The sequence below is a fragment of the Harmonia axyridis genome, chromosome 6, assembly GCF_914767665.1.
Source record: "Harmonia axyridis chromosome 6, icHarAxyr1.1, whole genome shotgun sequence".
NCBI classification, from domain to species: Eukaryota; Metazoa; Arthropoda; class Insecta; order Coleoptera; family Coccinellidae; genus Harmonia; species Harmonia axyridis.
In genome coordinates, this window is record NC_059506.1 from 27,874,264 (window position 1) to 27,890,066 (window position 15,803).

The window sequence follows — 15,803 nt, forward strand, 5'->3', positions numbered from 1 at the left end:
AGATAAAGATAATAATGTTATTCATTTCAGATTTATGTAATACCGTTTCTAAAAGCAATGATACAGAGAGAAATTATATTGGAAAACATACCACCAAAATTGCTTATCATATTAATAAATATCGAGTAGAATCATCCACATTTGAAGTAGAACTACTGCACAGTGAACTTGGTTTGTCTCTATATGCAGTAAATAACTTTTTACTATACAACTATAGCAACCAAAATTATAAATACTAAAGTTGCATCACACTCAACCCAAATTTATAATTCAGTCAGAACGTTAAGTAATAACAATGAACCTGAGGAAAACAGAACTTGCACTCTATACTGTCAATGTGATAGTATTGAAAGATTCGTAGGAAATGGTGAAGTGAAATAAATTTTTTTAAATTTTTCCTGAGCATGAATGAATGTTCATGCAGAATTAATCTGAGAAAGAAACCTTCGATTTATTATTTATTCAAAAATCCATTCAGATTACAAGTATATTACAAAAACACAAACATAAAAATTCTTTTATCGGTTTATTGAAATCGACATTATTAAGTGTTTTACAGACACTAGTGCCTCAAAATAGCTCAAACCTATTTACAGAGTTAATTTTCAGATGTTCAGATTGATTTAAAAATTTCTTCCCTAATTTATTTACGATACCACATTTGAAGTGTATTGTACCTTTTAACTTTTTTCTGTAATTGCAATAGACCATATAAAAGGGCTTCAGCTGTCGGTGGACATCCAGGAACATAGATGTCTACAGGTATAATACGATCACAGCCCCTAAAATAGACCAAATTAGATCAACTATTCATGATATGCATAAATTGATGACTGATTCGTATCACAAAATTACTTACCGCACAACTGAATATGAGTAATGGTAATAACCACCACCATTAGCACAACTACCCATTGAAATAACCCATCTTGGTTCAGGCATTTGGTCATAAATTTTTCTTAAAGCTGGTGCCATTTTATTAGTGAGTGTTCCAGCAACTATAATCACATCTGACTGCCTGGGAGATGCTCGAAACACTACACCAAACCTAAAATAACGAAGTCAAATACTATGAAGAATCAAATATCTTCAATTTGAATTTTTCTATCAAAATTCAAAACTTTTTGCGTTTTTTATATTCTTTGACATATGTGATATTCACCTATCCATATCATATCGAGGTGCAGCAAAGTGCATCATCTCTACAGCACAACAAGCCAACCCGAATGTCATGGGCCACATAGAACTCTTTCTGCCCCAATTGAGTAAATCATCCAATCTTGCAAGGGCAAATTCTGCCAAATTTGAACGGGAAACTTGAAATGGTGAGTATGGTTTGTATTGTTGGTTTTCTGGGGGAACATTCTGTTCTTTTTGAGTTTGTGGCTGTGTTGTTTGATTCCTGAATATCACATTCCCAAATATTCCCTGAGAATTTTTCAGATTACTGGCTATAATCTGACAACTTTGAGATGTTGTAATTGAACGCAGCATCTGCCAATGTAAAATATTAAAGATGGAAAGTAATTATTTAGCACAATACTTGCTTTTGCTTAGCTTTATCCGAATCCTTAAAAACTTTTGAACCTATAATTTACGTAAGATGTCAGATGTAAACCAAAGAGAAACTAACCACAGAACTTTTCGTAAACATTAAAAATGACAGGTGACATGTGTCATAAACTTTTTTCTTCTTTTTTCGATGAAAACATACTCAGGATATTCAATCCCTATCAATTAGCGATTCAAGTTCATCTCCAAGCCACCTATCGGAAGAAACTGTAATATCGGCATAAGGTACGGTAGGAGTGAAAGCTTTGACGGCGTGCATTTCTGCATTTTAAATTTTTATATTTTAGTGTTCGAGGAGTTATAAGAGTTGTGTTCTAGAGTTTCATCATTTATCTAATATTTATTTCAACATTATGGATAGTGATTACTGCCGTAAAATAACGAAATCAAAAGTGTTTTGTTGTGTTTATGGATGCAACAGTAGAGCAAACAGAGAACCCGTTTCATTCCATAGCTTTCCCAAGAATAACAGTTGTAAACTGGAAATAATTAGCAAAAGTAGTATTGTCGAAAAAGTTGATGTACGAAAAATTTGAAGTGCGGAAAGAAAATAACACCTTCCATGAAAGTTTGTTCAAAGCATTTTGAAGAGTCTGATTTTCATACACAAAGTAAGTTGTAAAAATATCAGTATCAATCGAGCTCCATGTGTAGTAATATTTTCAATATTCAGGTATGAGCTGAGACACGCAGATTTGTGTTTGAGACCGAGAAAAACTAACTTGAGACGCCGAAATTTGAAAAGAAATGCAGTCCCAACAAAAAACCTTCCTACAGGTACTCATGAGAACATAAAGAAGAAAGAAAGACTGAATTTAACTAGATATGATCCTGTACAACAACCAATTGTAATTATATAATGATCCTTTCAAATGAAAATAAATCTAATATTTACAAATTTTCAGTTGAAATCTGACTGTGAAGTAATGACACAAAATCAAGATGAAAATGAACTTCATGCTCAGGTAAAGTATTGAGATATTCTAGTTGAATCGAATGATGATAATGAAATTTCAGGAAATTATTCAATAATTTTTGAGCAGAGTGGTGTCATATCCTCCCTGAAGCCTAATGAGGATGCCATTATGGTGGATTGAAGTTTTCTAATTGATGAAATTTGTTCGGAAAACGGAATAAAACTGATTCGCCCACCATTCATGCGAAACAGAAAACAAATTTCTCTTCAGGAGGTTGAACAAAATATATTCATAGCTAGAGCAAGAGTCCATATCGAACGTGTGAACCAGAGGATAAAAATTTTCAAAATTTTGAGTAATGTTTTACCGTGGAACCTGGTTCCTAAAATAGAAGAAATAATGATTATATGTTGTGCGATTGTAAACCTGTCCAGCCCCATTTTTTCTGAAGATAATTTCTGAATATTTTTGTATTTTGCCTTTATTTCGAGTAGCAATATAGATGTTAAATCTAAAGCTTCTGTGTAGCGAAACAGTTGTTATTTATATATATATATATATATATATATATATATATATAATCTGTATCCCATTTGTCACCTTTCAGTGTATGGGTTAGTTGTTATTTAAATAATAAATAAGTGGAAATAGAATAACTGGAATTTTATTTCAAAAAATATATTAATTTTTCAATTATTCATTACAAATATGGTGTAACATTTTCTCAATATATATTTTTTTCAAAGAAGTTAACATATATATTCTTCATCAAAGGGCACCTTAATTTCAATGAATGAATTATTGCTTGAAAAATAAATAATAATTAACATAATTACATGCATTCAAGACCGCTTCTCCTAAAATGTTTGTTTTTTAGATAATGGACGATTATTCTTAAATTAGAATGAATTCACCTTCTATCACATTCCTATTATTTGGAGTTGCTTCCAAATACCGGAAATATTCAGTTAAACTGAGGAATACACTATTTTCTTTGTCCATCATATTTCTTTCTTCACAAATAACACTCAAAATATTTTTGTTTACAATATCTTACCTTTAGCCGAAAAAGCATGCTGAAGAGGGCGCTGCCTACCCTTGAATCGGGAATAAATGGGTTATTTGAACCACATATAACAGAGCAGAATTCAAACCTCGTTGTTACCGGATATGCTACTTACCTTTTTTATAATTTTTCAAATGGTCTCTTCTCAGGGCTAATTTTCAGTCGCTATATCTATATCAGTACGTCGTTATTTTCGATGTAGCTATATGCAATACGTCTTCAATGGGTTTTGAAAAAAACTGATTCGGGGATCTGAATTGTAGACGCTATAACCGATATGTCGTTATATCCGATGTCGCTATAAGCAATAGTCACTCTACTAACATTGCCACGAAAAAATAGACGAACGGTGACAAGAAAGAGCTCAAAAATATATCGATATGAACATTATTGCACTGAAAGATCTGAAAAAAACCCGCCTGTCCATTAATGATAATTTGTATTTCTATAGGAAGGCTTTTAGTATAACAAAAAATCAATGAACTTTTAATTTTTTCATTGCTGCATTAAAAGAAACCGTTTCATTTCTTCATGAATACGTGATAGCTAATATAAATAATCGAAAAGTGGAATAGATAGTTTCGCTCACCAGTTTTTAAAATCAACACAAATATGATATCAGCTATAGACCCTTCGTCTTCACTCACTTTATGTCTTTGTTTGAATAAGATTCTTCTCTCAACATTTGTCCGAAATGACTACAGAATATTCGCAATCAACACTGACATCGAACTATCGTTACCAACATTCAGAATAAATCTAAAGGACGAAGCAACCATAGACAATTCCCTAAAACCGGATGTTTACGTGATCAATTCAGATGAAACGGTGATGGAACATTTCGTACATTTTTTCTACAATGAGACACTTTTCAATCCCAGAGCGCAGTATATTCTTTTTGGATCAAGTATTTCCCCCAACATGTCAACCTTTCTTGCGTCTGAATTTATTTTAAACGTAATATTTGTGGATATAACTTCGTGGAAAATTTTCACTTATTACCCATACAAAAACAGAATGCTCCGAGTAACAGACAACCGTTGGAAGGAAATAACAACCTGTAACTCTGTTATTTCCTCGGTCGAAAAACCTATCAATTATTTCGAGAAGAAAACTCCAAAAGTTTGGACAAACTCGTCTGTAACTGTAGGAATGATGATTTACCCCCCTTATGATATTTGTACAGATTGCGACAAAAGGGGCTCTGACGTCGACTTATGGGACCATGTTTTGGCCCATATGAACATCACAGGAGTATACATGTTGGATAATTATGCAGGGGATGATATAATTGATATAGGGGAAAAACATATACTGAATAAAACATACGATATTTATCTTTGTGAACTAACCTCTTTATACACAGATCCAGTTTATCCCTACGTTTATATATATCTCTACTGGGTTGTTCCATCCCCTGAAGAATTACCAAGATGGAAGTACATTTTCCACCTATCAACAACGGAAGTGTGGATATACTGGATTGGATCTTTGATCGTTATTATAATATTTTGGGGATTTATCGATAACCATTCACTTGAAGCATCTTATATCTGGCAGAAATGTTCTATGATCATGAAGTTGTCCATAGAGCAACCGATTTCTATAGAGTTATCTTATGTATCCCAAAGCATCATGGTAATATTGGTACTATTTTTCACATTCATCATGTCCGCTATTTTTAAATCTGGTTTTCCCTTCCTTCTATCGGGTTTCAACTTTCAAAAGCCGATTGAGACTCCTCAAGACATAATGGACCACAATTTGACGTTAGGACTGGATTCTTATGCTTATGAACTAGGAATATCCTACTTTTCTCAGAATGATGAAATGCTCGATTACTTCAATTCACACGTAAAGTACTGCGATGTTAGTGGCGATTGTTACGATCAAATCATCGCTGAAAGGGATATGGCAACAATCATGGAAGAAGAAAGTTTGAATTTCAGGCAGAAAAATAACAGAGATAGCATGGATAGAAGTTTAGTGAGAAAACTAATGCCCGAGGTCATAAGAGAACAACTAGGTTCTCATTTAATAAAAGGTCATCCTATTTCTGAAGATGTTAATCGTTATTTCTTGTATTTCGATCAGCATGGTTTCAAAAAACGAATTATGTCATATTATTTTGAAATTGAACCTGTTCAAATGTTCTTTCAAATCAAGAGTTTAACCTTGGAATTCATTGTTTTTCCCCTTTTAATATTTGGGTTTGGCATTTCGGTTGCTTTAGTCGTCTTCTATGTCGAATCCACAACTCCAGTTGAAAAACCCTTGACAGTAAAGCAATAAGAAAATATAACCTCCTTAATATTTATAATTCATCTTTTTCCTCCCAATATATGAATGCAAATCAATTAGTTGGAGGTAAATCGATAATATATTCACCATGCTTCGCTTAAACTAATTTTGAATCACTAAATATCAGCCTGTATTGTATGACAAATAATCTGTTAATTGATAATAAAGTCCTAAGAGTGAAGTTGATTTATTTTCTAAGTAGAATAGAGTAATCGAGACAAAGTGTCACCGAATTCACGAAACTATAATAATAAGATAAGGCACCTAACCCCCTAACCGTATCAACATGAAATCCCAACATTCAGAGAAATGAAATGAGTGCATACAGATACATTTTTTATATCTTTTCTGAAGCCGGAATATTGAGCCAGTTTTTATTCACCTTGAAATATTACCATTGTAGTGACACTGTCTACTCAGAGATGGCGCTACGAGTTTTCGCGCCACACAACTTCGGCTCCGCCGGATATAAAGGGGTCGTTGCGTTGAAGCAGGGGCACCTCTCCACGATGGTGTGACTTGGGCAAATATCGCTGGATAGCCCAACTGATGAGTCCACCAGCGATCTCGGAACGAAACACCAAACCCCAGAGAGGGTAACTTGGCTCGAGAACAACTCGCATAGAACATATATTGAACTAGCTTTTTATATCGTCATCTTTTTGAAATGATCATACAAATATTTATGATCCCATTTCAGGAATTATTTCCTTTTAGGCACATTTCCCCAGTAATGCAAAGGAATCTACGAGAGGAAAGTACTTTGCTTTCTTGGTTATCGATCGAATAGCAATTAAATTCAAAAAATATATAGGTATTGACATTATTATACGGAATGATCTAAACAAAACCCACATGTCCATTAATGTTAATTTGTATTTCAATAAAAAAGCTTTTACCGCAACAAAAAAGAAACGAAGTTTGAATTTTTTCATTGTTGCATTGAAAGAAACCGATTCAACAGTTCATGAATATCGAATAAATTATTGAAAAGTAAAGTTCCACTCACATTAAGTTTCGTAAATCAACTCAAATATGATATCAGCTATAGACTCTTCGACTTCACTCACTTTATATCTTTGTTTGAATAAAATTCTTCTGTCAACATTTGTCCGAAATGACTACAGAATATTCGCAATCAACACTGACATCCAACTATCATTACCAACATTCAGAATAAATCTAAAGGACGAAGCAACCATAGACATTTCCATGAAACCGGATATTTACGTCATCAATCTAGATGAAACGGTTATAGAAAATTTCGTACATTTCTTCTACAATGACATATTTTTCAATCCCAGAGCGAAGTATATCCTGTTTGGATCAAGTATTTCACCCAACCTGTCAACCTTTTTGGCGTCTGAATTTATTTTAAACGTAATATTTGTGGATACAACTTCGTGGAAAATTTTCACTTATTACCCATACAAAAACAGAATGCTTCGGGTAACAGACAAACGTTGGAAGGAAATAACAACCTGTAACTCTGTTATTTCCTCAGACGAAGAACCTATCAATTTTTTCGAGGAGAAAGCACCTACAGTTTGGACAAACTCGTCTGTAACTATGGGAATGATGTTATATCCCCCTTACGATATTTGTACAGATTGTGACAAAAAGGGATATGACATCGACTTATGGGACCATATCTTGACCCAAATGAACATCACAGTAGTGTTCATGATGGATACTCATGAAGAGGATGATATAGTCAATTTAGGGGAAAAACGACTTCTGAACAAAACATACGATATTTATGTTATTGAACCAATGTCTTTGAAAGTAGATCTAGTTTATCCCTATGTTTATGTATGCCTCTACTGGATTGTTCCATCCCCTGATGAATTACCTCGATGGAAGTACATTTTCCATATATTAACCATAGAAGTTTGGATATACTGGTTTGGGACTTTGGTCGTTTTTCTTGTAGTCTGGAGTTTCACCGATATCCATTCACTTGAATCCTCTTACATCTGGCAAAAATGTTCTATGATAATGAAGTTGTCCATAGAGCAACCGATTTCTTTAGAGTTATCTTATGTATCCCAAAGCATCATGGCAATATTGTTATTGTTTGTCACATTCATGATGTCTGCTATTTTCAAATCTGGTTTTCCCTTTCTTCTGTCGGGTTTCAACTTTCAAAAGCCGATAGAGACTGCTCAAGATATAATGGATCACAATTTGACAATAGGGCTGGATTCTTATGCTTATGAACTAGGATTGACTTTTTTTTCTGAAAATGATAAAATGCTTGACTATTTCAATAAACACGTGAAGGACTGCGATATTAGTGGCGATTGTTACAACCAAATCATCACTGAAAAAGATATGGCAACAATCATAGAAGAAGAAAGTTTGAATTTTAGACAGAAAAATAACAGGGATAATATTGGTAGAAGTTTGGTGATAAAGCTAATGCCTGAGGTCACAAGAGATTATTTGGGTTCTCATTTAATGAAAGGACATCCTATTTCTGAAAATGTTAATCGTTATTTCTTCTATTTCGATCAGCATGGTTTCAAAAAACGCATTATGTCGTCTTATTTTGACATTGAACCTGTTCAAATGTTTTTTCAAATTAAGAGTTTAACCTTTAAATTTATTGTTTTTCCACTTTTGATATTTGGAGTTGGCGTTTTGATAGCTTTATTCGTCTTCTATGTGGAATACACATTTCCATATTGAAAAACCCTTGACAATCTGGCAATTAAAAATTCAATCTTCTAAATATTCTCGACTCAGCTTTGTCTTAAACCAATATTATATTCACTAAATTCTCCGCTTAAACAAATTTCGAATCACTAAAAATCAGCCTGTATTATGTGACTAATAATCTGCTAATTGAAAATAAAGTTCTAAGAGTGAGTTGTTTTTATATTTTGAATGGAATACAGGCAACTTAAGGTGCGTTTTCCTCGGACAGTCTCCGTCGACCGCCGCGTTCCTACGATTTTATCTAACCAATCGCAATTCTAGCAGGTGGGCGGAGCTACGTAATTGCTAGAATTGCGATTGGTTAGATAAAATTATCTGAACGCGGCGGTCGACGGAGGCTGTCCGAGGAAAACGAATCTTTACACAATATAACCTAAAATTCCACAACTCAGAGTAATAATCACATAGAGATACTTCGACTCCACACCTTACTATATTTCGATACTGATTCTACTGAATCTATTCGAAAGCTAAGCATCAGGTTCTCATTCTCTGACTAATTTGGGGATTCATTCTAAATATCCATTAAATACTGAAAAACAAAATTACAGAAAAATACGAAATTATTGTTAAGTACGTTTATTTATTGATCTTGAAACAATTCAGTCAGTTCGACTGTTTGAATTTCTAACAGATAATTAAATATTTCATTTCAGATCAATAAATAAAAAAGGAATTGTTATTACCATTTTTTCAGTTCAGTTTCAAAGACATGCACATTTAGTTTGATCTGCTGCAGTTATCTCAAATATACTCTAAAATATTTCAACGTTAAAAATAGAAATACTTATCCTCCACCAATAACATACATATTACCAAATATTCCTAAGCTATATGATGAAACGACATCCAATAACAGAAGAAAAACCCAACATCCTCACTTCCTTAAGAAGATTAATAATCCTCCCCATGTTCATATTTCAGCTTTTTGCTTGGAGTTTCCTTGACACCTTCGTCCATCAATACTGGAAGCTTATACTCCAACAACATGTTGTTGTCTGGTGGCAATCCTATGCAAGCTCTCATGATGTTCTCTATGCAAGCTCTCTGCCTGAAGAGGGCGTTCACAACGGGGGTACCATCAGGTACCAATGGCGCTTTGCACAGATAGCTCAATATCGAAAGAACTGAATGAAAACCAGTGAACTCTTGATCTGTCTGGTTTGACTTCTTCATTTTGATTCTTGTACAGAGCTCCGTCAGTACGATGAGGTCAAGTATCAATGGTGTTGCTAGAAGGGAGTCTTCACAGGTGTTGTGAACAGCGATGGTGTTCAGGCCTCCCATCATGATCTCTGAGACGTATTCGTCCATTGCACGTTTGGAGTCACCTAAAATTATGGGTTACATTTTATCACATGATCTTGTTTATTTTTGCAATTATTTTTGAAAGAACACGTTGGTATGCGACAGTTGTCCGTGAGGAACCCTGTGCTATAACATTTTTCAATAATCTCAAAACTCACCGACATAGGGAACGTATTTGATCACAACCACGTGATCAGGTTTCTCCCCTGGCTTGTACAAAACATCATTGGATTGCACCATATCATCCACAACGTTACTCTTCGAAATCTGCAAGAAAATCGATATAAAAAAAATCCTCCAATCTAACTTCTTCCGGTCCTACCTCCTTAGAACGGAATTGAGCAGGTGCCGACAGGTTTTTGCCATCATTGTTCCCCAGATGGTTGTAACTGACAATGCTGACAGGCTTGATTCCGGCAGAGACCAAAAAGTCAACAATTACGCTCTTAAATTTGGTCTGGCCGGATTTGAAATCGTCGCCTCCAATGTAAACACCTTTTTTTTCGGCATATTCGATCAGGCCCGGAACGAAAGTGTTCTGGGGGGAGCCGTTGATGTAAGGACATCCCATGCTGATGGCAGCGTAAGCGAATAAGGTGGATGGTGAGACTTCTTCATGGTTTTCTTCTATGGCCTCCTTCAGGTTATCGGCGGTGTCGTTCACCCCTGTTATAATGTCGCAGAAACGCTCTGTGTTCGCAGTCCAGAGAACAATGACCTTTTCCAGACGCTCTTTGGATCGGAAAGATTCTATGTCTCTACATATCTGCTCAACTTGCTTCTTCTTGCTACCTTCTATGACGTTGTCGGCTCTTGAAGACTGTAACGAAATTTGTTGAGTGTTTGGAAAATTGAATGAGAAGAATTCAGATGAAACAATTAGAATTATTGGCATAAGTGAGAAATTCAACAACGTTCCCCCCAAATGAACTGGGAATCCCCTAGAATTTGACATATTTAGGCTAAAAAAATTACAAGATCAGCAGAAATTTAATTTGACTCAATTTCTGTTCTCCCCCTCCCCTTTAAATTCGGGCCTGGATCCGAGCCTGATTTCTAGTGAAACAATTTATTTATTTATTAACTGTGAAAACTTTTTTTTTCGACTAATTTCGTGAGCTCAATTCACCATTATCAGCACACAAATTTCCAAGCTTATTTGATATATTATTGCAAATACCAACATTGGAAGAAACAACATCAACTCAACTGCATTCTGACTTTCATGTCAATTTTGTGTTAGCTCATTTTTATCTACAATTGTTAGCCTCTATTTCAACTTACTGCGCCGCCACTGTGCGAAGCGATGTTTGACCTCAACTGTCAGTTTTAAAAATTCTGCCATTCTGCCACAGAATATTTTCATATGCGTAATACAGAATGCTGTATTGCTCTGTGTTCTGTGTCACTTAGATTTTTGACATCTCCTATTATTTAATGTTTATGTTTTTGGAAGAAGTTTGATGATTTAATTAAGTTCAAATGTTTTCTGATCGATTGTTCCGCCCGCCTGATTGGAGAATTGTTACAGACGGCTGCGTCGTGAGTTTCAGTTTATTTTTTATTTAGTTTTTGCTACAAGTCAATCGACTTTTATTTGACGTTGCATCTTGTGTCTTGTTACTTCGCTTTCAAGAATGGTGTGTTTAGCTTACCAAAACTAATAGAGTGTTTGCAGTTAATAATTGAAATTCATCATTAGAAATAAGGCATAAGGTCCTATTGAATAATAATGAATGTTTTGTGAATGAAACAACTAAATAGGTGTAGTGATTAACAATGAATAATGTTACAAATGTTACCAAGGTAGCACACAGCGATGTGATATATGAAGTTGCCCTCACATTATCTCAAACGGTGATAATGACAACAATTTTTATCATAAAATCATATGCCCTTCTTATTATTTACTGACATTACAATTTCCAAAATCTATAACTGAGTTTTAACTTTGCATAAATTGAATAAGTTGATGATAAGTCATCAATTAAACTTATTCAATATTTGCTTTCATATCTCTTTTACGATAACGTTCGAACAAACTTGAGACAGAAGACACACTTGCTGTTTGCATTTTTATTATTTGTTCTAGCTTGTTCTAGGGAACAGATCATTTTGTCAAAATTCAAACTCAATAGTTTTTAGATTTTTATGAATATAATAGGTTTTTAATATAATCATATATTTTTCTGAAGATTTTATTATCTATAACGATTAACTAGATATTACTGAAATTAAGTTTTAGATATAAAGTATTCTTTTTAATGAATTACCTACCTAAATTTTTCGAATTTTGAGCTGATAAAAAACGAAAAGTTTTAATAACTGATGACGAATGCATGGTCAAATACAATTAAATGTCCGTAAACAACTACCGAATGGAAAAACCTAAAAACTTGAGATTTGCAGGTTAGGTTTGGATGCCGATGACGTAAAGCTCTCATTAATGGACAAAATCGGATCAGAGCTTCTCTATAATTTTGTTTTGCATGTTGATCATGGCTACAGAACAAGAGAAAATTCAAGAAGAGTTTTGCGTGTAGATATAGAGAATTACAATTTTGAACTTTGTGCAAAATTTCGTGTTGATTGCGTTGTTAAGTATATCTTGTTATAAAGAGTTTTACAATAAGGGGTTTCATTATTATATAAACAACAAGTATATTTCAACAAGTATGCCATTAACGATGAAAATCAGCCCATAGACCTAATATCCATTATTATTATTAGATCTATGTATCAGCCAAATGACCGTCATGGCGATGGTTGTAGCAGTATATCCTTTTCATAAAACTTTTCATGGCCAACTTGCACATTTGAGACTGTATGTGGCCCCAAAGAAAAAAGTTTAGAGGTGTTAAATCACAAGATCTCGGTGGACAATAGTGATCACTTCTTCGAGAAAGGGTGTCTTTTTTAGAGCTATAGAATTTTAAATTGCAATAAAACAACGATGGATTATTCGATTGACATGAATTTTATTTATCCGCAAGATAATCTTGTGGCATTACATTTTAAATATGATTTCTGGCATATGACCGCAACGGCTGGCTCGTATGTAGTCCAATCTGGACGTCCATTTTCGATGACTTTTACCAACATTTGTGGCCGTATATCGGCAATAACACGGCGAATGTTGACTTCCAAATGGTCAAGGGTTTGTGGCTTATCCGCATAGACCAATGACTTTACATAGCCCCACAGAAAGTAGTCTAGCGGTGTTAAATCACAAGATCTTGGAGGCCAATTCACAGTTCCAAAACGTGAAATTAGGCGGTCACCAAACGTGTCTTTCAATAAATCGATTGTGGCACGAGCTGTGTGACATGTTGCGCCGTCTTGTTGGAACCACAGCTCCTGGACATCATAGTTTTTCAATTCAGGAATGAAAAAGTTAGTAATCATGGCTCTATACCGATCACCATTGACTGTAACGTTCTGGCCATCATCGTTTTTGAAGAAGTACGGACCAATGATTCCACCAGCTGATAAAGCGCACCAAACAGTCAGTTTTTCTGGATGTAACGGTGTTTCGACATACACTTGAGGATTAGCTTCACTCCAAATGCGGCAGTTTTGTTTGTTGACGTAGCCATTCAATTGCTGTGATGGACGATTTTGTCGACGATAAACTGGACGTAGTGCGCGATACGTTTTCCGCACAGAACCATTATTTTCGAAATAAAATTGCACTATTTGCAAGCGTTGTTCAGGCGTGAGTCTATTCATGATGAATTGCCAAACCAAACTGAGAATAAATCACTTGACAGCTGTTAAATCGGTCGCCATCTTGAACAGTAATGCCAACTTGAAGTTATATACCTCGAAAAAAACACCCTATACATCTACACGCAAAGTTTTAACTTGCTCGGCTTTGTCGCCACTTAATTATTAGATATTTTTACACAGTCAGCTAGAAATTTCTATGTTTTTCATGACGCAATTAAGACGAAGCTTAAAATTATTATTTTATATACAGGGTGGGCCACGGTCGATATTACCCTAGACTTTCACGGAGAACGGAGGGTACAAACCAATGTAGCTTAATATTGCCAACTTTACAATTGAGGTATAGGTTGGTTTTGGTCGTCAGTCAACATAATGGAATTTTTATCAATTGTTGAGTTCAATCGCTGCGTCCTTGAATATTTCTAGTTTTTAGGTCTTTTCTTTCAGGAGTTATTCTTGAATTTGATCACTAATTCGTCGTTTCTGTCTGATTTTATGCGAATAAACATAATTTTACCACAAGATCAACTGTTAGAAAAATAGTTTTTTATTTCTCCATCCTTACCTGGTTGGCAGCAATGAAATCAGGTACGTATACGGAAGCCCTCGGCTTATACTTCTTCATATGCGGTTTCAACATCTCAACTAGGCTCGGCTCCAAAACTCTAGCCCTCTCCATAGATTCTGCCAGATCTTTACCACTTATATCCCAGCCATCCACAACAATATCGTTTGGATCGACCGTAGGCAACAGCTTACCTAATGGCACGTTCACATTCTTTCCTAAATGCACTGTGCTTGCTTGTGTCACGGAACCATACCAATTTGCGCTTTGGGTTCCATTTTTGGTGGGCCAGGAGAGGCCAAGCTTGTTGGCAATCAAGGCAGCTGTGAAGGTGCTACCGTTGTTACCTCCCCAGCCTACTAACATAACCCCCAAACGGGGTACTCTGCGATTGGTGCGGATGACCAAGTGCTCCGTTTTGGGTGTTACCTGTGAAAAACAGCAAAACTTTAATTTCTGACTTGGACGAAGTTTTACACGTATCACAAAACCAATGGATTCTGTATAATTACTTTGTGAATTATTTTGCTTGGAAAATATAGTGACATAAAAACTAGGGATTCACAGCTTGGCTTGAATTTCAAGCTACTTGGCTTGAGCTTGACTTGATTTCATGTGAAGCTCAAGTCAATTATTTATTCAGTGATTTATCAAGTGACTAAATCATATCAAGCTTCTTGATTTTTAGCAGTTTTATTGTGTTGTATCACATCAATGAAAAAAAAATTATGAAATGAGAAGAAACCTTACAAGAAACACTTTTATTCATTAAACTAATTGAATAAAAGAACCGAAACTATCAACTTTTTTTAAATAGAAACATAAATTAAATCAATATAAATCATAACAAAATAAAGTTTCTTAATATTGAGAAATCTCCAAGCTTTGTTTGATTTCATAATTTTCCATCCAGGATCTAAGACACATGAGGCATTTTATAGATTTGTCGCCTAACCTATTGCGGGTTTTTTAACTGTAAGAGCAGCTCTGGAAAATTGTCTTTCAACAGGAGCTGAAGATGCTGGCGTTGATAAAAATCTAGTGATAGAACGATATCACTTTTTTTTGCCGATACGATATATCGGCCGATACCGATATTTACGTGCCGATATGCCGATATACCGATATATCGTATCGGCAAACCTAACGCCACCCATGAATACATCAACAGTCAAAGAGCTATTAATGATGCAATCGCAAAATCTCGGAAAATCGTGGGACATTTCAGTCATTCTCAATTGGCATGTGGTAAACTTGAACAAATTCAAAACCAGTTGAATTTAAAAAAAAAAAAGTTGATTCAGGATATTCAAACGCGTTGGAATTCTACGTACTATATGCTTGAGCGTTTATTGGAACAAAAAGAAGCGATCACATTATATATTACCAACAATGATGGTCTCACCAACCTTACTTACTCTGAATGGGAATTGGTGAAAAACATCCTCAATATTTTAAGGCCATTTGAAGAAATCACAAAAACTGCAAGTAAAGAGCAATGTTGCATTTCTGAAGTGATTCCATTAGTCGTAACATTAAAAGAATATTTATCTAAAGAGGGGCCAATCTTTGCTGGTGTAGGCACAATGAAGAATGAACTTTTAACAAGTTTAGAAAGAAGACT

The 15,803-nt window shown here is 34.8% G+C and overlaps 3 protein-coding genes and 1 long non-coding RNA gene across 18 annotated transcripts in view; 2 read left to right on the forward strand and 2 right to left on the reverse strand.

The window, feature by feature from the left end:
- Positions 1-445: 445 nt before the first annotated feature.
- On the reverse strand, positions 446-1,663 carry LOC123682476 (NADH-quinone oxidoreductase subunit B 2-like). Its single transcript, XM_045621108.1, has 4 exons — positions 1,548-1,663; positions 1,163-1,494; positions 860-1,048; positions 446-782 (listed from the first exon to the last, which is right to left on the reverse strand). Exons 2-4 carry the CDS (start codon positions 1,492-1,494, stop codon positions 644-646), a joined length of 660 nt encoding a protein of 219 aa, XP_045477064.1. The 5' UTR covers positions 1,548-1,663; the 3' UTR covers positions 446-643.
- A 586-nt stretch (positions 1,664-2,249) lies between these two features.
- LOC123682477 lies at positions 2,250-3,215 on the forward strand. Its single transcript, XR_006747822.1, has 3 exons — positions 2,250-2,420; positions 2,478-2,537; positions 2,590-3,215. It is a non-coding gene; the product is annotated as an uncharacterized LOC123682477 (long non-coding RNA).
- Positions 3,216-9,140: 5,925 nt separating this feature from the next.
- The window catches only part of LOC123682131 (inositol-3-phosphate synthase 1-A-like), a 29,488-nt gene continuing 22,825 nt past the window's right edge, over positions 9,141-15,803 (reverse strand). For 2 of the 3 annotated variants that reach the window (XM_045620558.1, XM_045620557.1), the window contains exons 2-5: positions 14,180-14,608; positions 10,208-10,705; positions 10,044-10,152; positions 9,141-9,908 (exon numbers count right to left, since the gene is read on the reverse strand). In XM_045620558.1, coding sequence (XP_045476514.1) covers positions 9,472-9,908; positions 10,044-10,152; positions 10,208-10,705; positions 14,180-14,545 — 1,410 coding nt within the window. In that variant the 5' untranslated portion in view covers positions 14,546-14,608 and the 3' untranslated portion in view covers positions 9,141-9,471. The remainder of the gene's footprint in view (positions 9,909-10,043; positions 10,153-10,207; positions 10,706-14,179; positions 14,609-15,803) is intronic. The other variant, XR_006747786.1, reaches the window with a different exon arrangement.
- The window catches only part of LOC123682126, a 33,895-nt gene continuing 29,374 nt past the window's right edge, over positions 11,283-15,803 (forward strand). For all 13 annotated transcript variants that reach the window (XM_045620536.1, XM_045620538.1, XM_045620537.1 and 10 more), the window contains exon 1: positions 11,283-11,427. In XM_045620536.1, the coding sequence (XP_045476492.1) occupies positions 11,368-11,427 (60 nt within the window). In that variant the 5' untranslated portion in view covers positions 11,283-11,367. The remainder of the gene's footprint in view (positions 11,428-15,803) is intronic.